This window comes from Chiroxiphia lanceolata, chromosome 7, assembly GCF_009829145.1.
Source record: "Chiroxiphia lanceolata isolate bChiLan1 chromosome 7, bChiLan1.pri, whole genome shotgun sequence".
Classification (NCBI taxonomy): Eukaryota; Metazoa; Chordata; class Aves; order Passeriformes; family Pipridae; genus Chiroxiphia; species Chiroxiphia lanceolata.
In genome coordinates, this window is record NC_045643.1 from 37,785,576 (window position 1) to 37,807,377 (window position 21,802).

A 21,802-nucleotide genomic window follows, 5' to 3' on the forward strand; every position below is an offset into this window, starting at 1 on the left:
GTGGAATCAAGGCGGGAAAAGTGTTTTGGGAGCCAAGCCGTGAATTCCTTGTTCTGCCAAACTTCCACTGGGTTTATGTGGGATCTGAGCAGACAGAGCAGGGGGGGAAATGGCTGAGAAGTTGGGGTTTGTTTGCAGGTTGGATGTGCTTTAGGAAAAGCTGCTTTGGAGTGTGCTCCCGAGCCTCACTTGCAGCAACATTTACGTCACTTTATTTGTGCAGTTTAAGCCTCGTGGGTTTTGGGCTTGACTTAAAATGTGTCTGATCTCTGGACAGAACCGAAAGAACGATGAAGCTTCTTATGAGAAGATGTTGAAGTTGAGGAGGGAGTTCAGCAGAGCCATAACCATTCTGGAGATGATTAAGAGGAGAGAGAAGACAAAACGGGAGCTGTTGCATTTAACGTTAGAGGTTGTTGAGAAAAGGTAAAATTGCAGGTTACACCTGTAAGAGGTCATTTATATAACACCAAGGTTTTAAATTTCATTGAATGGGTTTGAAAGCATCTCTTGTAATTTATTTCTGTGTGTCTTCTGCACACGTGGCTGAAGGCTTGTATACCACTTAAATATGTACTTACATATAACTTCAGAAGGTGAAATAAAAGGGGTTTGTGCAGACTGTTGGCCTTTCAGACATTTCCCAGTGGAGATGCAATATTATGGTTTTAATCCTGTTTTTCGAGGTACCACTTGGGTGATTATGGAGGTGAAATCCTCAATGAAGTGAAGCTCAACAGACCTGAAAAAGAGATGGGCACAACTCCATCGTCTCTCCACAACGGAAACCATCACAAAGTTCAAGAATGTAAAGTGAAGGTAAGGTTATTTCCTGCTGGGAATCTTTTGTTATCGAGTTCATCATTCCTTTGGATATGCCCAGGTTGGAGTTGAGATGTGGTTTTGAGGCAATAGCCTGAGATATTGGCAGTTCCAAGGTGCTTGGAGGTGTAGGCTGAGAGCTGAAGTTTGTATTTAGCACCCGCGACACCTAGTGGTGCTGGAATTCCAGACAAACCCCGGCTGCTTCTCCAGGAATTCTGCCATTCCTTCTGCTTCTCCTCTGGCTCTGAAGCTGAGCTCCTTCTCTGGAGTTACTTTCAGTCAGTTATTGATAAGTGGTAATTTGGGGTAAACTTAAACTGCGCTGGCGTCTCCTTCAAAGTGAGAGTTTTCCAAGTGAAATAATCTTTTTTTAAAGGAAAGCTTTGAAGTTTAATAACATTTGTGTTCAGGGGAACAGTTTAATATCGATGGGAGTTGCTCACCACAGAGGGTTTGTGTTAGAAACATCTTAAACAGCCAAACCAAATACCATCACATCTGTACAAAAGTATAAACACGAAGCAAACTAGGTGCTTTCTTTTGAACGTATCTGAGCAGTTCAAAAAATGGAAGGTGCTGTAGAAAAATGAGATTTCAGAAAATAACTGGAATAGGAATTCCAATTACAATATACTGACTGTACTGCAAAGCAAGGAGCCTCTTAGGCTGTCTTATGGCTTGAGAGCTTTGAGTTTGTCTTTACAGCTATTTATTAATAAACAATCAGAGGTTTAAGTTCTCTTTTTTCGCATTTTGAATAAATTTTGCACGACGTGTCTCAGATGTCTGCTTAGGGAGATAAGCAGCCATGTCTTGGTAATTAACCTTTCCTCTTCTCATGCCTAATTTATTTCACACACACTGTTTTCCCCCCTTCCCCCCCAGCATCCTCATCACTCCTCCCTGAAGGAGGAGGTGTCCGATGTTGTCCGTCAGAAGAAGAAGTACCTGAAGAAGCCTAAGCTGGAGTGTGTGGTGACTCCTCAGCCCTCAGCTGAGCCCCTGCCTGTGCTCAGCAAGAGTGACATCAAACAGTACGACTTCCACAGCTCAGATGAAGATGAGTTCCCACAGGTAACAAACACCCTGCTGCAAAAATCTCAGGGTACTCACAGCTGCCTGTAATTTGGCCAGTGTGGCTTGTCCACCTCTGTATTTAAAAGATCCCTGTATAAACTATGATTTTTTCTTCCAAGTTATGCTTTGAGAAGCTGCTTTTAAAATATAACTGTGGCAGTCTGTGTTATTTTATACAAACTTGTATAAAATAAATAAAATTGTGTGAATGTGGCAGTGGGGAGAATGACATTGTTTCTGGTCCAGGTACCCTCACCAGTGTCAGAAGCAGAAGAAGAGAACGATCCCGACGGCCCCTGTGCTTTCAGGAGGAGAGCAGGATGCCAGTATTATGCTGTAAGGCCATGCTGTTGGATTTAGGGTGGTGGTTTGGTTATGGTGGTGGGTTTTTTCTTAAATTTGGGCTGGCACAGTGTTCTTGTCTCAAGTCTTCTGTTCCCCCTCTCACCACCAAAACTTTGATGAATCCAGAGACAGTTTTCAGTCTTTGGGAATGACTCTCACTGTACTATCACTCTGTGGTTACCTGAAGGTGATATAACATGTCTCCTGCACACCAATTCAGCCACTGCTAAGAAGGGAGATGATCTTTTTTTGTCTCCTCACTTCCCTTAGCACATCCTTTCTCCCCAGCTCATAGAGCTCATTAGAGTTAGATCCCAGTTGTCCCAGTTCTGAGACCTGCTGAGGGATCCTACCAGGACATTGAGTCTGCCATTGTGAGCAGAGGGGTTTCATCTGTTGCAGATATTTGCCATATTTAAGTCAAAATTTTGTTTTGAAATCAGTGCAAACTGTAAATATGTTGAAAACCATGAGGTTACAATTGCAAGAACATCTTCATTTCTGCTTCCAGAGGGTCAGCTTCCTTCTGGTTCCAGAGGGTCAGCTGGAGCTTCCCTCTTGCTTAGAGTTTATCCTGCTTTCTCTTTTCCCTTAGCCTTAACTCCTGTAGCAAAAGGAGTTGACTGAAAACTTGTATTTTCATTCTTTTCTGTTAGTTTTCCATTGCTGTTAGAAGCAGGTTATTTAACAGCCTAAATGTTAGGTTTTTTAGGTAGTTTGTCCTTTTAAACTACCAAAGCCATTTGAGTTTGGGTTCACTCAACATAAATTGATTGACTCTACAGCCCTGCATTTAAGCTGATCACAGAAATTGATAATAAGTATTATTAACCTGTCATTTGAGACAGCACAGAGCATTTCTACTTGTAAAGATGGAATCAGAGAATCCCACAATGGTTTGGGCTGGAAGGGACATTAAAACTCATCTTGTTCCACCCTCTGCCATGGGCAGGGAGACCTTCCACCAGCCCAGGTTGCTCCAAGCCCCATCCAGCCTGGCCTTGGACACTTCCAGGGATCCAGGGGCAGCCACAGCTTCTCTGGGCAACCTGGGCCAGGGCCTCCCCACCCTCCCTGTGTTTTACATCCTGTGCTGAATTCCCAGAGGAGCCAGTGTCAGACTGGAGGTGCTGGGCCAGTGGGATGGGTTTATGTGCTGCTTGGCAGAATGAATTAATTTGGGCTCTTGCTGTATTTTGTTTGTGGTGTCTAATTTTATGGCCGGTGAAGGCTTAATGAATTCATGATTTTAAAAAGAAATCTTCTTATGATCTGAGCATATTAATCAAGTGATAATTCCGTGGGCATCTTCAACCAGGAGTGCCCCAATCAAACCACACTCTCTGAGTGAGTGTAAAATTGCCTTTTCTGTTTTTTTTTTTTTTTTGCTTTGCAGCCTCGTTTGGACCAAACTAACTCTTCGTCCGAAAACCCCGAATTGGCAGAATTGGACAAACTGAGGTTCAGGCATTGCCTTACAACTCTGACAATTCCGAGGAGGTGCATAGGATTTGCAAGGAGGCGGATTGGCAGGGGTGGAAGGTACAGCTGTGTTGCTTTAACTCTTCCTGCCCCTTCAGAGTATTAAAAAGAGACAGTCAGACTGATGGTTTTTCCCAATCCTCTTCCCTCAGGGTTATAATGGACCGAATATCCACAGAGCACGATCCTGTCCTGAGGCAGATTGACCCGGAAATGCTGAACAGTTTTTCAAGCTCTTCCCAGACTTTAGACTTTTCTTCTAATTTCTCACGGACCAATGCTTCCAATAAACCTTGTGAAAACAGACTGTCCCTTCCTGAAATCCTAAGCAATATCAGATCATGTCGACTGCAGTGTTTCCAGCCCAGGCTACTCAATCTCCAGGACAGCGATAGCGAAGAATGTACCTCAAGGAAACCAGGGCAGACTGTGAATAACAAAAGAGTCTCTGCAGCATCTGTAGCTTTACTGAACACCAGCAAGAATGGCATATCAGGTAGGCAAGGGTTTGAATTCTTCTGGAGCTTAAAATACTGAATTTTGGTGGTTTTACATGTGACTGGACTGATGACGTGAGCACCGGTGTGTATCTAAACCACAGATTGAAATAACTAATTATTTTGTGTTTCTTGGAACATACAGAAATTTCCCTCTTCCTCCTGCTTTTATTTCATCAGTTCCAGTAGAATTTGGTGAAGTGCTGGATTCAGACACATTATTCAGAGGGATTCTGCTTGTATCAAGAATTGCTGAGGTGTAATTAAGCCTTCATGACTCTAATTGGTCTGACTGTGTTTAAAGACAGAAGAATTTTCTTTATGAGTGCTAAAGAAAAGCCCTTGGTCTGAAAAGAGCAAAAATGTTGACACTGGAAGCGTCCAGTGATGCACCTTCTCTGATTTTCAGCTAATCATCAGCCACTGATTAAGTTTGGGAAATTGTCTTTTCCCTTAAATGTCATGTCCAGCTCTCCCAGCCAATGCAGACTTTGTGACCTGGCAGCTCCAGAGGAGCAAGACACATTCTTATGTTAAAAAAAAAAAAAAGATAAAAAAGTTTCTCATTGTGTCTTCACAAGAATATAATATATACATAACATTTGCAAATGCTTGTAGACCCGTTGTTGGTGATCTGGGTATGGCAGCACTGAAGCTGGAATAAAAGTTTCCAAAGGAAAAAATTGTTTTAAGCTTAAATTAAATAGCCTTTGCATCACTTGCTCTATATGCTAGAGTTGTAATTGCTCAAGTTTTAGCATTGTCACTTCTTTATGATCATAAAAGACTCATAATCAGATGATTCTTTAAAAAGCTGAACAACTGGAGATAAGCCAAAAGAGATCTCCTACCAAGCATCAGCAAGCGCCTGAGTCTTTCCCTGCTCTGATCATATTCAGAATTAGGTGTTGTAAACCAGGATGATTAAACAATATAATAGGCTGACTCTGAATTCCATAATTAACTCCCTGTGGTTGTGGAATGGTCCATCTCTTTCACACTCAGTTGCAGGAATGGGTTTTTAATCATCAATAACATACCTCTAGAATTCCTGTGTGCAAATTGAAACCTAAGCAGAGAATATTTATTCCAGCCTGATACTTTTATATCTTTTCAGGTTAGTCCTTGTAACCTTCATGTTGTTCTCTCCTGTGAAAAGATTTGCACAGGAATATTTCTGCTGCATGAAAAGAACACATATAATGTGCTATGGCTTTATTTTATGTAATTATTCTTTTTGAAAGAACACAGAGGGCTGGAGAATTCCACCTGTAGCAGAAGGAGGCAGTTGTGTGTGATGGGATTATTAAGCACCAAGAGATGTCTTGTTAAAGCAAGTGCAGAAAATAAAAAGAGTTAAGGTTGTGAAACGTGGACTGGAAGGAAAAACAAGGGTTTAGCTGGTAGCTCCTTATGTAACAAGAATGAGCAATGCTGCAAGATTCCTGTTGGCAGGAATAAAGTGTGACAGCACCAAAGTATGGGAAGGTGCTTAGAAAGATCCAGGTTAAGGTGATTAATTTTTTTCTGGGTTTTTTTGTGATAATATAATAAATATCAGTCAACTACTGAAGGATTAGCTGGATGTAACACTTTGAATTCTGCTCTGGGTGGAGTCTGCCCAAAAAATGAGGAGAAGGTTTTGGGATGGAAGCTGATCTGTGAAGGAAAAAGGTTGAAGAGATGTGTGAAATCCCATAACTGGCTGTAGGATTGCAGCAATGGGGGAGAATTCCTGTAGCTGGGAAGATGGCACATGATGATTAAAACCAAAATGAGAGCAGTGTTTATCTGAAGGGAAAGGGGAGCCCTGTGTTTTGTAGATAATAAAGAAGAATAAAACATCAGCCCTTCCTGAGTCAGGTCATGCCCATCAACAAGAATATCAATATCCAGATTGATCAAAGTCAGATATCTGTGATACACTCATGTGGGCCAGCACTTGTGTGCTGCAGGATTGGCACTATTTGGGAAAGAGAACTAAAGGGAAGGATGGAGAAATGCACATTGGAATGGTGGGAGAGGCTGCAGAGAAACAGCTCAAAAATGCCTAAAGCCAAAATCTGAGGAGTCTGAGCCACTTTGGGCAGGAATAGTAATAAACTTGTGTTATAATTTTAAAAATCATTGGGGAATACAGAGGTCCCTCAGCAGCTGAAGTGCATTATGCAGGGAAATTTATGGCTGTGGAGGACCTTTTTCATCCCAGATTTAAGTTGCAAACCAGATCCTGTAATTCTGGTGCAGGATCAGACACAACAGACAACAGAATTGTTCCCCAAATGACTGAACCAGCAAGAGGCACAGTGTTGGATTTTCTCACTAGTAAATAGTGAATAAATTTGAAAAGGGCTGCTCAGAGTCTGGTTGTGCATTAAATGAGCACAGTACTGTCACTGCATTTATTGAAGTCATTCTCTTTGCTGAAATCAGTTGATTTTATAGCACACTTACCTGTGAGCATAAAGCTGCCTCCAGAGGAAACAGTGGCAGTACTAAAACTGATTACTTTTATTTTATTTTTTTTTTATGGTTTTATTTTAGAGAAGACTTAAGAGTTGCTTTGGTTTTTGCTGCACAAGAATATTTAAAATCACCTCTGCATTTTATTTTTCCCTGTATTAATTAAGCAACTCTTCCTCTGGTATTTCCTCCAATGCACTGTAGAAACAGAGACTAATATTAAAAATGTGTGACCAGTCTTTTCTTCCAAGTGCCTGATCAGTGCATGAATAAAAAACCAATTCTTTGAGCTAATTAACTCTTGCTCATGTCATAAGAACTGCAAGTGGGAAAACCACGTCCCTGGATACAGAGGACAGCTATTCCCAGCTGAAGGATTTTGCTTATGGAACAAACTTTTAGCTTTTAGAGGTATTTTTTTTTTCCCCCAGCATTAAACACCACGTAGAAGTAATTAATAAAACGCCACTTTCGGGGCAGCCTGTAAGATGATCTTTGATTAAAGGCTTCAAATCCTAAGAGAAGTGACATAAAAATGCAACCCAAAGCTGTCAAGGAGGAAGACTTAATTTGCCAGTGCCTTTTTTTTTTTTACCCCGTGGTGGTGCAGTATTTCCATCCTGTGGTAAAAGAGATGCTCAGCAGAGCCCTTGCACTTCACTCTGACCTTAAAGGCTGCCTTGGGACAGGGGAAAAGTTTGCTTTTTTTTCTCTCTAGGACCCTTCAGTTGTTTGACTTGGCAGAAGCCAAATGATCTTAAATGTGCTAATGAACATCTGCTGGTTTCTAACAAGGGGAACAGCTGAGTTCAGTGTGACCACTGAGGAAATACCTGAGGGAGGGAGCAAAATCCAAACCTGTAAAGGCAGAGTAAGGGATTATTGCATGGCTGGAGTCACCTCCCCTGCACCTTGGAGTGGAGTGTTTAATGACTTCATGGCCTCTGTCAAACTGGGAAGGAAGGGAGATTATAAACACAGAATATAACCTTGTTCTGAAATGAGTTTTTTTTAATAAAACAAAAGGCATCATCTGGAATTCGTTACCTCAGAGCTTTAAAATAGAAATATATATTCCATAGAAATAAATAAATAAAATAAAATATATATTCCATAATGCTGTTCTTGGCCCTCTTGCCTTCAGTAATGCCACATGTTTTGGGAGACTGGGGTGAGGGAACTTAGCAGGGTGAGCTGACTGAACTTTGAGTTAAATGCTTGTAGTCATAGGTAAGAACCTGCAGGAGGAACAAAGTAAAGCTAAATGCAAAATAAATTTGGGGTTAGATTAGGTTGGAATTTGTAATATCCCTGCAGCCCAAGAGGAGTAACTCTGGGTCTTTCTGAGTAACATGGTTGAGAGCTGGTTTAATAATGTAGCAGTAGAGAAGTTTCAGTACCAATTTCTAAGCAGTCACAGTCCTAATTCTGGTACTTTTTAAGAATGGAATTTCAGGACAACTGCAAATACTAAAAGTAGTAAATGGTAGAGCCAGGCCCTGAAAGGTGGATCACTCCATATTTTAATGTTAACCCAGTGTCTCTTGATAAGAGGATATTGCAGAATCCAGGTGTTTGAGTGCAGGACAACTTCAGTCTTGAACCTTGCTAAAACAAGGTTCAGGATAAACTGTTGAAATGTATTCGTGGGAATCTCTGAGAAGTGAATTCTCTCTTTACTTCCTCCTGAGAGAGCTCAGTTCTGAGGTTGGCATCACCTGCACAAAACTCAGGTTTCAACATGAAACACTTGGCAGTGTTTTCAGTCTACCAAGTCTGCAGTTCTTAGGGAGAGAATGTTAAAAACAGCTTTTCCAACTTCATTCCCTTCATGTGTTGGGAGCATGAGACTTACTGGGGTGGCATTAACCTGCTTTTCATCAGAACTAACTTATGTCACTCCTAAACTGTTACTCCATTTAAAAATGTCATTGGCAGAGAAAATCCTGTTCAAGTGAAACAGGAGCAGATCCTTCAGGAAAGGTGGGAAAGAGGAAGGTCAGACTGGAATTGCCAGATAGGTGAATAGTCCTGTCAGGTGAGGGCTGGTCTAGAACTGCACAGGCTGTTTAAATCTCAGAATTTTGGTGTTCTCCAGTGTCAGGCTTGTGTTTCCCTGCAAGTGTACTCTGGTGTCAGAGAAAGGGACAGCAAGGGACTGTAGGAGAGGAATTTGGACAGGAATAAACTCCAGTGCTCCCTGGGAGAGCAGATGCCCAGCTCAGCCCAGGATACTTCATCCTCAGCCCTGATTTTTAGGCCAGTGCTTGTTTTCTGAAAGGCAGGAAAATATTTTCTCTAAGCTTTTGCCTAAAGCTACTGGAGAGAAAACCACCAAAGATAAAGACTGCTTAAAAGCAACAGTGTTCTTTTGTTCTAAATTGATTCACTGTAGGAACACAACAAACAAACAAACAAATGTAGCTTGACCTCTCCTTTACATAAGAATATAGGAAGATCGTTGGAAGCATCTGACACAATGTATGTTGTCTTTGAGCACTTGTTGTCCAAAATAGCTGCACTGCTGCCTTTCAGATGTGTTTGCTTTGTGCAGGGCTGTGTAACTCTGCTCCCCTTTCTTTCCTGTAGTAACAGGGGGTATCACAGAGGAGCAGTTCCAGACACACCAACAGCAGTTGGTGCAAATGCAGAGGCAACAGCTGGCTCAGCTGCAGCAGAAACAGCAGTCCCAGCACTCCTCCCAGCAGGCACATCCAAAAGCACAGGTACTGCTCCCAAAATGTCCTCACATGCTGCTAATTCCTGTTTGCTTACTGTGTTCATCTCTTATACAAGTTAAATATAACAGCCCAGTAAAGGTATTACATTTTAGAGTGAATGTTGAATATTTTTAGTCAGGTTGTATTTTTTTATAAGTTGTATCTCATGGTTGCATTTTAGAAGTTGAGACTTCATGGTTTCATGTGTTCCCTGCATCCCCAAGTGTAGAAACACCAGTGTGCTTTTAAGTCTTACTACTTTCACTGGGTTTACCTCCCTTTGTGTAACAGCTCTGAAGAGACTCCTTTAATAAAATTACCTGATGAGGTAATGTTCTATTATGGTAAGGTTCTATTATGAGCAGATGTTCAGTGAGTCCTCCAAATTGGTACCTCTGAGAGGAAAAACAGAGCTTTGCATATTTGCATATTCTGTCTTCTAAAAGAATCCCATTTTTCCTCTGTAATACCTTGCAAGGGAGGAAAGATTTTCAGGTGTGCTTAGTTCTCTGTTACTTCCTTACCAAAAAAATACAAAAGCTGTTGCTGTTGTCTGTTACTTTTACTTTGAGCATTTAATATCTTAATTGCTTGTGCTGTTTGTTCCTTCTCCTCAGTGTTTTCTACTTCAGTTAATCAGGGATTCTGTGTTGGCAGAGGACATTTTTTAAGTGTAAGGAGATGATGCCAGAATATTTAAACAAAAGGAATGAATTTTGGATCTTTAAAACACTCTAAGCTTCTGTGCAAAGTAATTTCTTAAGTCAATATAAATTGCAATTGCAGAATTAACCTTCTTTCCAGTAAGAATGGTAAGGCTTACTGTTGTTTCAGAGGAATTGGGCTGATGGATAATGTGTGATTTCCAGAATGAGCAGGGCACAAACTGCTGTGGTACAAAATCACTCCATGAGAGTGGATGGACCAGAAATACTAAACATCCTTTAGGTTTGCACCTGCAGAGTGTTTCCTGCCTGGAGACAGGAGAGAAAGGAGACTTGAGAAGCTTAAGGCATAGTCATCATCTTAAAGGAAACTTCTCAAAGACTTCCATGGGATCCCAGAATGGTTTGGGTTGGAAGAGACCTCAAAGATCATCTCATCCCACCCCCTGCCATGGGCAGGGACACCTTCCACCAGCCCAGGTTGCTCCAAGCCCTGTCCAACCTGGCCTTGGACACTTCCAGGGATCCAGGGGCAGCCACAGCTTCTCTGGGCAACCTGGGCCAGGGCCTCCCCACCCTCCCAGCCAGGAATTCCTTCTCAATATCTCATCTATCCCTGCCCTCTGGCAGTGGGAAGCCATTCCCTGTGTCCTGTCCCTCCATCCCTTGTCCCAATCCCTCTCCAGCTCTCCTGGAGCCCCTTTAGGCCCTGGAAGGGGCTCTCAGGTCTCCCCAGAACCTTCTCTCCTCCAGGCTGAACAGCACATGACAAGAGTGCTCTGTTGTGCTGAGAACTGCCCTTGCCATTGAGTGGCTGGATTGGGAAGGACTTGCCCAGCACTCCTTTGGACACTGATATTCAGCTCCCCATCAGTCTTGTGACACAGAAATATTCCATGTTTCAGTGCAGTAGGTTACATGTAGAACAAGTCTGTATTTACGTGGTGGTACTTGTGCACTGGAGCAATCCAAACACTGTATCATTTTGTACTTAGGTAATTATGAAAACCACTTTTTTCCCCCTCTTTTTTTTTTCCTCCCAGGGCTCCAGCACCTCTGACTGTATGTCCAAAACCCTGGATTCAGCCAGTGCCCACTTTGCTGCCTCTGCAGTGGTCAGTGCTCCTGCCCCCGGCCGCAGTGAGGGCACCAAGGAACCCAACACCAGCCACAACAATATCAATGGTGTTGTCCAGCCTTCAGGTGATGATGCTTAAAACTCCTGTCTAGTATGAGCCAAGAATGTCAGCTGTTCTTACTTACCAACTGATCTTATTTCTCATTTAATAAATGAAAAATCAAATGTATTAATTGTGATAGTTTTAAATAACGTTCTCTAAAATACTCTTGGGCAGTGACATGTGTCACAGAATTACAGAATATCCTGAGCTGGGAGGGACTCACAAAGATCATCCAAGTCCAACACCTTGCCCTGCACAGGATCCCCAAGGATCCCCCCAGTCCTGAGAGCCTTTTCCAACATCTGTTGTTAATATGGATATAAAGCTACCAAATGCTCTTTTACATTGGGGGAGCATTGTGTATTTTTCCTTTGGTTTACCTTTTGATAATCTGTTACCATCAAAAGTGTGACAGCACCTTAAAACCAGTGTGAATGTGTAATGAAAAAATAAATCAGTTGCTTAAACATGAAGCACTTTGAGAAGGAAACGGCCAAGTTGATAAATTATTTGGTCATTATCTCAAAGGTTCAGCCAAAAACATACTAACCAGCTGCTACTGGTAATTCTTTTGACTTCACTGTAAGTTTTGGGTTTCACTGCATTTAGGATTCTTCCCAAATTCAGGCAGAAGTCTAGGCACTGGCATTCAGTGCCTTCCTCCCACCCCTCCTCCTGGTTGTGCTGGTGCCATGGCCACGTAGCCAAGAGGCAAATGTGATTCGACATTGGGCTGCCAGCACAAAGAAAAGGCTTTTAGAGTAATTTGTTGTTTTAGCAGCTAATGAAGTGATTAGTTTTATAGACCTTCTGCCAGGCTGGGTTAATGATAATATGAAATGAATAGAGGGAGAAAAAACACGACTGAATAAAATCAATATACTGGAGCAGCTCCAGGAAAGGGGGAGAGAGAGAGAGACATCTGTGTGTAATTCTCTGAGATTGTGTCCAAGAGGGCAGCGCTTTGAGGGCTGTAAGATTAGGCTGTGAAATAAGGATTCTTGCACCATCCCAGGGACAGACATACAGCATCACCTGGTTTAATAAACAACATTTCTGTCGTAACAGGAACCTCCAGAACCTTGTACTCCACCAACATGGCTTTATCATCCAGCCCAGGGATCTCCACCGTGCAGCTGGTAAGGACAGTTGGCCACAGCACCACAAACCACTTAATCCCAGCGCTGTGCACGAGCAGCCCCCAGGCTGTGCCCATGAACAATTCGTGCCTGCCCAGCACGGTGCACCTCAACAACGTCAGCGTCGTGTCCCCCGTCAACGTGCACATCAACACGCGGACGTCGGCGCCGTCCCCCACCGCCTTAAAACTCGCCACAGTCGCTGCCAGCATGGACAGAGTGCCAAAGGTGACCCCCAGCAGTGCCATCAGCAGTATAGCAAGGTGAGCAGGGGGGCAGTGCCATCAGCAGTATAGCAAGGTGAGCAGGGGGCACGCGGGCGGGGCTGCCGCGGTTGTGCCGCTTGAGTCACGTGGAATCGCTGAGGTGTTGACGTTGGGAAGGGCCTCCCAGTCCACCCTCTGCCGTGTCCTGTCGTTCCTTGGGCACCTCCAGGGATGGTGATTTCACCACCTCCCTGGGCAGGTTCAATGCTTGACAACCCTTTCCATGGAGAAATTGCTCCTGCTGTGCAACCTGAACTTCCCCTGGGGCAGCTTTGAGGCTGTGTCCTCTCTTCCAGCCCATGGAGTGCACCCTGTGCTCAGTCCCCCCAGCCCAGAGCACTGAGTGCCACAGCCAGTACTTCCTTGGGCACCTTCAGGGATGGGGACTCCAAACCTCCCTGGGTTCCAGTGCCTGACAACCCTTTCCATGGAGAAATTCCTCCTGCTGTGCAACCTGAACTTCCCCTGGTGCAGCTTTGAGGCTGTGTCCTCTCTTCCAGCCCATGGAGTGCACCCCGTGTTCGTTTCCCCCTTGCCACCCAGTGCCACATCCAGTCCTTCCCTGAACACCTTCAGGGATGGGGACTCCAAACCTCCCTGGATTTCAATGCCTGACAACCCTTTCCATGGAGAAATTCCTCCTGATGTCCAACCTGACCCTCCCCTGCCATGGCTTGAGGCTGTGTCCTCTCTCCAGGGTCACAGAGTCCCCCCTGTGCCCGATGCCCACCTTGTCCCCCAGCCCAGAGCACTGAGTGCCACAGCCAGTCCTTCCTTGGACACCTCCAGGGATGAGGATTCCAAACCTCCTTGGGTTCCAACGCTTGGCAACCCTTTCCACAAAGAAATTCCCCCTGATGTCCCACCTGAACTGCCCCTGGTGCAGCTTGAGGTTGTGTTCTCTCCATGCCCAACTCTGCACTAGAGAACATTGTTTCCCCCCCAAGAGACTTCCCAGAACACCCTCAGCACCTCCAGTGTGGCCAAACCAACAAGAGCTCATTTGGCAGATTAACCCCCCAAATAATTTGCACTGGTTTTAGGCACCAGTAATTTTGGTTAACTTCAGTAAGTGTCTGAAATGGCCACTTTAATGGCAGTTTTAGCCATTTTAATTTGTGCCTTCTCATGCAGCACTTCCGTGTAGATTCTGTCAAACTCTGCACACATTCTCTTCATAACTTTGGGAACCCATTTTGTAAGATACAGGCTGGCACATACCTTTTTTATATAAATATATGGATACGTGTGTTATCTATTTATGTAACTTACAAACCAGAAAACTGCATCTTACATAGATAGATAAAATGACAGAATCATAGAATTGTTTAGGTTGGAAAAGACCTTCAAGATAATCAAGCCCAACCATTAAGATGTTTATTTTCATTGAACAGCAGCACTGTTATTTTAGGATACTCAGAAGATGTTTCACAGCAGTGGCAGGAGCTTGCAGTTGGCCAAGTTGTCTGAAAATGGCAGTACTTGGGGTTTGTTTTAAGTCTCTGCTATTTAAAGAAACAAAGCCACATGTGTCTATGAACTGGAAAAGGAAAAAATGGGTCTTAGTAAACGATTAGAAAAAATTTAAGATTTCTTGCACTCGAGGGGGAATTATAACACTTTGTTCACTGACAGAAAAACTGATGCTGAGTTATCCTGGTGTATCTTGACTTTGTTCCTTCAGGAGACTTTTTAGTGCTATTTAGTGCTCTTATCCATCATTTAGGCTGGTAGTTGACAATTAAATGCACTGATCTTGTAGAAGGGGTGCACTGTCAGTGCAGTAACAGCAGTTGTGTTGGAAGCCAGTATTTCCTTTTAAATCACCTTTGCAGTGTGTGTGTGTTAAGGCTTCTCCCTGCTCCAGGGAGAAACACACAGCAGAGGAAAGAAATGATTCAAACTGAGGGGATCCTCATTTTCTGGCTGTAACCCTGGAATTCTGTTGCCTTGCAGGGAGAACCACGAGCCAGAACGCCTGGGCTTGAACGGCATAGCAGAGACCACAGTAGCCATGGAAGTGACATAACCTCCCCCCAGTGTCTCCACCTGTGCCCCTGGGGTGGTCATTTAATTCCACCTGAATGCAAAACACAGCACTCTGTGGATCACAGAGAACTCAGACAGACCTAAATGGACTCGAATTATATCGTGTATTAAGTCGATATATAATGTAAATTTTGTAAAATTTGGGAAAATCACTACCTTGTAAAATAGTTTATTTGTATCATCAATATTATTTCTGTTACTTGAATAGTAGATATTCATCATCATGCTTTTGCACTTGAATTTGCAACTGAATGGATTAAAAAAATAATTCTTTAATGGGATCATGAGCATGACATGGGATCCTGCATCACTTGTTTAAACTATTTATTTTGCCATGTTTACATTTTGTATCTTGTACAAATAAATGCAACTTTGTGTCTAAAAAAAAAAAAAGTTAAAGATTCATAGCTAGGAAACAAAATTCTTGTAATTTTTTTCTAAAGGAAATGTAAAGTTTTCACTTGGTTCATTTTGTTTCACAATTTGACTAGATGGACTTTTTGGTAAATACTTTAGTGGCATTTCACTGTCAAATATGAAGTTCAAGGCAAAATAGTATTTTCTATTACTGTGCAGGGGAAAGGGATGGATCGATACATGCAAATTTAATGTAGTCACTCACTTTTCCATATATTTTGAATGTATATTTCTATTTATAATACCAGTTTATAAAAAATAATTACACAGGAGAGAGAGAGAGAGGGAGGGAGAGAGAGAGAAAAAAGAAAAAACAAACCACAGAGAACTGAGTAGGAAAATTATGCATCTGGCACACGTGAAACTGTGCAGATCTGAGCAAAATTTTCACCTCGATGACATTTTATCCGAAGACTCTGCGTATTTTAACCGGCTTTCCAACTGTACCACACCCCCACATTAAAGGATATTTTACCAGGTATGTATTGCATTATATATCATTGCAATAATTTCATTATTGGATGTCTAGATATCGAGCCATCCCAGGTGGTGGGTGGGGAGGGGAGGTGGGGCGGGGGGGGGGGGGAGGGAAAGGGGAGGGGGAGGGTCGTGGCAAGATTGTCTTTTCAATTTTGGAGAGTTTTCCTGTGGCTACAAGGCAAGTAACGGGTTGGAAAAAGTCTGACTGTAAGCGTTGGACACCTTCGTAGTGTAGTGTTTTAGTGACTTTTTTTATACGGTTCTTGTACATTAGATACGTGTAGTGGTGTTTCCGAATGTTTGTTTATGCACTAGTTCAGACAACTTTCCCTGTTACTTGTTCTTGATAAGTGAAAACTGCAGGGAAATAAAAAATACATATCAAAACCTGGCCATGGTGCACATGTGGTTCTTTCACAGGGTGCAAGCAGTGACGCCTGGAAGTTTTTAGGGGTTTGTTTAAGGGGGCTCCTGGTGTGGTTTGCAGCACGGCGTATGCACTGGTTTCCAGAAGGTTCCAGGTTATTCCCTGTCTGTGGAAGGGGAGGGATGGGGCTGGAGGTTGGGATCTGAGACCTGGGAATCTGGTGAATGAGACTTTCTTGTTCTTCCAGAGAAACTTGGGGTGCATCGTTTGACTGTTGGATTCTCCACGTTTGGATAATGTTTCTGATATTCCTTACAAATCACAGAATCTTTGAGGTTGTCTAGTCCAGACCCACCCTCCTCAGAAACTCAAGATGTGCTTTGCCTTGATGTCATGCAGTCAGTGTGTTTTTCTTCTCAGCTACATATAAAGAGCTATTTTTAACCCAAGTTGTGTTTCAGCCTGCTTTGTCTTGCGTTGTGGAAGTTAAAATTTCTGGCAGCTGAAAACACTTTGCAGAGCTTTAAATACCAGGAGCTCGTCAGAAACTCAGATGTCTAAAATTAACTGTTTTTTGCTTCACTGAGCCTTTATTTTTTATTCAGTCTGATGTCTCCAGGGAGAGGTGAGAACAGATTAAACCTGTTGAGAGCAGTCAGAAGGACCCACGACCTGCCTTGGTCAGGTGAGGTGTGGTGGCAGCATTTTGGGGTGTCAGCACAAGGGGGGCACCTGTGCAAAGGTGTTTTATTCACTGCTCTGGGCTTTCCCTAAAAAACTGCTCTGTGATCTTTCAAGGTGTGTCTGAGCCTTCCTGCAGAGCTGGGCTCATTCCTGGGAATGACTGACCCACGTGGTCTAAAGTATAAATGAATTTTCTCTGAAAGAATTACTGAAAAATCTAAGCCTGAAAAAGAAATAAGTTATTCTCCTCGATTATATAGAAATAACCTTGCTTCACACCATCCCCAAAACCCTTTGGAGGCTTAATGAAAATGGGAAGTAATTTCTTCTGCAGATTGAAAGCTGTGGACTCTTTCACTACAGACATGGATCATTTTCAGGGAAAATTGGACTGAAGATGTCTCAGATTGCTGCCTGTCTCTGACTTGGGGTAGCCTAATCCTCATCTAATTACTTTAAAAAACCTTTAGCTGGAGCTTCGAACTTTTAATGGATTCTGAGAAAATGGGAGGTGGAGAGAAGGATCCCACGAGCTCCCAAGGCTCTGATGGTAAGTGCCAGCTGTGGAATGGGGTTCATTTAAAGGATTAGTAAAGCAGAACTGGAATTGTCATCCTTAGAATTTCTGGCAGTTAATTGTGTGCCTCAAGTGCAAGAGAAGGGGAGTGAATATGGGATAATGAAGAAAAAGAAAGTCTGCTTTGTCCTGATCCCACTAAACAGCAAGGAATGCCACTGACTGAGTTGGTTTTGTGCTGTTTTACTGTGTGTGTTGAGGATAACACTCATTTTTAATTCCTATTTCAAGAGGATTTGAATAGTGATTTTTGTTCTGTCATTTGAATGTCATTCAGGTAAGATTGTTAATTCTTACTTAGTTTATCTACAGCAGTTTATACTGGACTCCATGTTCATGTGCACAGTTTCCATTAAGTGTCAGGTACTAGGTAATGATGATTCTGTTTCTAATTAGGTTTATCAATTTAATTACAGACTGACTGGAGTTTTGGTGTGTGTTCAGTTGTCATCCCAACAGGCTTCCTGGGTCTGACTTCAGAGAAACAATTTCAAATCTCACTTCCATGTTTGTTCTACTTTTAGGTTTTGCAAGATTCAGACTTAGAAAGGTGGAGAACGACCTTCATAAAGTGCACCCAGTGTATCTCTAAATGCATCTGCGTGTGCTTTGCATTTTTTAATGATGTAATCTCATAAAATTAAGGAAGAGCACCCATGCAAGTTCAATTCAACCCCATTTAATCAGTCTGGATTGTCACCCAGTAAATACAGTTTAAAGAAAAAAAGGAAAAGTAATGTAGCTGGAAGAGGAAACCTGAAAACTGAAAGGGAGTAACAGTGAAGTCCTTCCTGGGCCGTGGCCACTCCTCAGCAGCTTTGTCCAGCCCTGTGGATGTGTCAAGAGCCTCTCCCTGTGCCTGTCACAGGGATTGTTTGGGAATCACTGAATCCCAGAAGGGTTTGGGTTGGAAGAGACTTTAAAACTCATCTTGTCCCACCCCCTGCCATGGCCAGGGACATCTTCCACTAACCCAGGTTGCTCCAAGCCCCATCCAACCTGTCCTTGGACACTTGCAGGGATCCAGGGGCAGCCACAGCTTCTCTGGGCAACCTGGGCCAGGGCCTCACCACTCTCTTAACAGCCTCATAACTTTGTGAAGTTATGATTATTTCTGTGACTAAGAATACTAAAATCTCTTTAGTCCAGTTTGGCTTCAGTCCATTGCACCCTGGTTTAACTCCAATCCAAGTGGAATTGCCCAGGGAGGACGATGGAGAAGGATCAGAGCAAGGGGCAAAGGAAGGAGGGAGGCAATAATTCAGGCAGATACTTGGCAGATAACAAAAAACCTGCAACACAACAGCCATCTCAGCCTGAATCTTTCTGTCTGATGGGAGTACAGGCCTGACCATCCGTGTGGGATCATACCCTGACAAGGTCTCCTCCACTCAGGAATGTCAGCAGGGATGAACTGTGCCTGTCAGCTGTGGGCTCTCCCCGGGCCAGCAGAGCTAATGGAGCAGAACAGGATCCGGTGACCAAGGCACATCTCACAGCTGCACTCCCCAAACCTCGGGAGCACTCGGGGCTGATTTTTAACAGAGCAGAAGCTGCCAAGGAGCCCCACGTGCCCAAACCCCCCCCGGGGGCCGGGCTGGTGGCAGCTGGCTGGGAATTGGTGGCAGCCTGGTGCTCACTTCCCACCGTGGCTCTTAACGCTTGGCTGCCCCTGCCCCAATTAATGTCACTTCACTGAGCCCTGCCCTGGGGATAAAGTGCTCCTTAAAATAGCATCGTGTCCCCCCCTCCCTTCCTGATGATGATCTGACTGGACTGGTCCTGGTGGGTTTAAATCCCCGGCGCTGTAAGTGACACCAGAAGATGGCATCAGCTGCCTGCGATGCTCTTTAACTCTTTCTGCAGCTCCAGGGACGCTTTGTGGCTTGAGATCGTGGATTTTTTTGGTGGCTTTTAGTGCTTTTTTTTCAGCTGGCGTTTTTATGGTTGCTTCATAACTTCCTATAATTTAAATATATAATTTATAATATATAATATATAAATTTATAATTCCTCCCCCCCCCGAGTTCTCATCCTTTGATTCGGGTGATTTATCGAGGAACCCAAATAAAAAGATGGCAACTTGGAAAAATGTTTTGAGTTATTGAATGTAAGCAACTAAAAAGGCTTTGCTGTTTTACAAAGCGGCAAAAAAAAATAAATCTATTTATTTATTTTTAGTAAACCCATTTTTATAGGTAGGTTAACATGATATGGATGACTGTATAACGTGAATAATTTATGTTAAGATTGAGATTTATGTGTGTACTTACGAAACTTATATATATTTTACAGGAAGCGTTTTGCAAATCAGAAGCAGTTCTGCTCTTAAACTCCCTGCCAAACACTTTCTCCAGATATATCTTTGGAGTGCCAGTGCTCCATTCCCACCCCTGACCTTCCGTGGAGGTGTGAGAAAGGAACCCCCACGGCCCCAATCCCCAAAGAAATCCTTCCCTGTGGGATCAAAGGGATGTTGTGTGTGAGATAACCATCCTGGGTGACTGAGAGGGTCAGTTGTGCAACGTTTTGCTGTTGCATTTTCCCCTTGCCTGGCCCAAATGTTCTTGTCCCCCAGTGCCCCTCCTGAGCTGTGGATGTGCCTCCGTGCCTTTGGTGATCCCTGGGGATGCACATTGCATGCTCCTGTACCTCACTCCCTCCTAACTGCCTTCTCAGCACTTTTTAGCTCGTTTTGTTGCCCGTTTTATTTATTTGCTTATTTATTTTTATTCCTGCTAAACCCTTTCATGTCCTGGCTTAGCAAACGTGTTCCCTGGTGCACTCTGACGGTGTCTTCTGGTGTCTGGGGGGCATTAACTACTTGAGACACTTAAAACTGCTTTTTGTCGTGGGGATCCCAACCCTCTGGGGAGAAATCCTTTCCTGCCCCTTTACCCACAGACATCTCAGCACTGCTGGCACAGGCATTTCATCAGATTTCCTCTCTCAGGCCACTGCTGATGCTCCAGGATCAATGGGATCTGCATTAAAGCCGCTTTCCCTGCTGACAAATTACACCCCTGGCCAGCACTGAACTGTTAAACACAGCAGAAATTCAACCTTGGTGTTCTTTTTTTCTCCTGAAGCTCCTTCCCAACTCCAAAGCCCGTTCCTGGAGCCCAGAAGCAATGAAAGGAAACAAAGTTCTTTGAGCTCTGCACATGGGAAATTGTTTTTTCCCCTTTCTGAAATGCCCAGTTCCTTTATTTCTGTGGGATCACCTCTATCACAATCCACGTTCTGGTGTCCTTCAGGACTGTCACCTGTCCCCCCCCTTAGTTTTCCTGCAGCCTTAACACCTTGTTATCCTGGTATCTTGTTCTCTTATGATCCCAATGAATTCATTGTTCCTTTTGGGAAGCTCTGACATCTTGTGCTGTTTGAACTGTCCCAACTGAGGTTGGCTCAGCCTGAGAATTTCTTCAGGAAAAAAAATCAGAGCTCGCTGTCAAACCATATTTGGTCTGCCAGGGTGAGCTAAACTGTGGAATTACAGCTGGAGGACTTGCTGGGAAAGCAGGAAAATGAGGTGACATCGAGGTTCTCTGGCTTTTGCTTTTGTGGTACAGGTGGGAAGAAAATCCTCTTGTGTTCTGGTGTAAGAAAGCTCAGTGAAACACAGCCACAGTGGTGTTTCTTGTAAAGTGAAGGACTGAAAAATGACATGGGTTCAGAAGTGAAAGGGAGTAATTAAGGTGACAGCGGTGACATCTGACTGGTTTTGTGTCTCTTCATGCTTTATGTAAAGCAGTTTCCCAACAAACTCCACATCACACCTTCAGGCACCCAGCCCAACCTGGAAGGAGCTCACAAACCCCAGGAGGGGCTGATCACTCCCGAGTCTGGCTGAAAATTCCTGTTCCTACTAGGCTGCTTAACCTAAGCTGGTAATAAGTAGTAAAAATAGCAGCTCAGTGACAATGAGGTATTGTCTGCTCCACAGACAATGTCACATTGTTTGTGCCAAAACTGCTCAGAAAAGATGACCCTTTGAATTCTGATTGCAGATTATACCTGCTCGAACAGGAAAATAGATTTTTTTGCCTATCTTGCTCCAAAATGAGCTCTGGATAATGGAGGAAAATAAGGATTAATTCATCCAAAGGGTTGTCTTTTATGACTAAGCCCCTGCTTGTCATGACTAACAGAATTTGCTATTCAGGGTAAAAGCTTGAAACATAAGAGAAATAAAAGGGATAATTGGTAATCCACGGGAATAAATCTCATTATATAATAATGTCTTATCACATGCTGCACATTGCTAACTCTCCTCGATGCAATTGCTTTCAAGAGGGGTGTGAGAGCCTCTGGAACAAGCCTGCTCCTCACATCTACCTCAGGTAATGAGGACAACCACTGGAGCTGGAAAAAAGGGAGATTTCCATCAAAGTGCTGGAGGACTGTCCACCATCACCTTAATTGTAGGGCTGAGGCTAATTGAGTTAAACTGAGACTCAGGAAGAAACCCGAGTTTTAGGAATTGCTGAAGTCTGGGTCATGTCCAGAAGACATCAGTGGTGGTTGGAATCTTCTTTAGTGGTCCAGCTTCTTCTAGGGAGAAAATG

The 21,802-nt window shown here is 43.4% G+C and overlaps 1 protein-coding gene across 1 annotated transcript in view; it reads left to right on the top strand.

Moving 5' to 3' along the window:
* The window catches only part of EPC2 (enhancer of polycomb homolog 2), a 39,226-nt gene extending 23,229 nt beyond the window's left edge, over nucleotides 1-15,997 (top strand). Inside the window, exons 5-14 of the mRNA XM_032693049.1 lie at nucleotides 278-426; nucleotides 687-819; nucleotides 1,711-1,899; nucleotides 2,149-2,238; nucleotides 3,644-3,789; nucleotides 3,882-4,225; nucleotides 9,279-9,415; nucleotides 11,118-11,277; nucleotides 12,324-12,657; nucleotides 14,617-15,997. Coding sequence (XP_032548940.1) covers nucleotides 278-426; nucleotides 687-819; nucleotides 1,711-1,899; nucleotides 2,149-2,238; nucleotides 3,644-3,789; nucleotides 3,882-4,225; nucleotides 9,279-9,415; nucleotides 11,118-11,277; nucleotides 12,324-12,657; nucleotides 14,617-14,689 — 1,755 coding nt within the window. The 3' untranslated portion in view covers nucleotides 14,690-15,997. The remainder of the gene's footprint in view (nucleotides 1-277; nucleotides 427-686; nucleotides 820-1,710; nucleotides 1,900-2,148; nucleotides 2,239-3,643; nucleotides 3,790-3,881; nucleotides 4,226-9,278; nucleotides 9,416-11,117; nucleotides 11,278-12,323; nucleotides 12,658-14,616) is intronic.
* The last annotated feature ends 5,805 nt before the right edge of the window (nucleotides 15,998-21,802 follow it).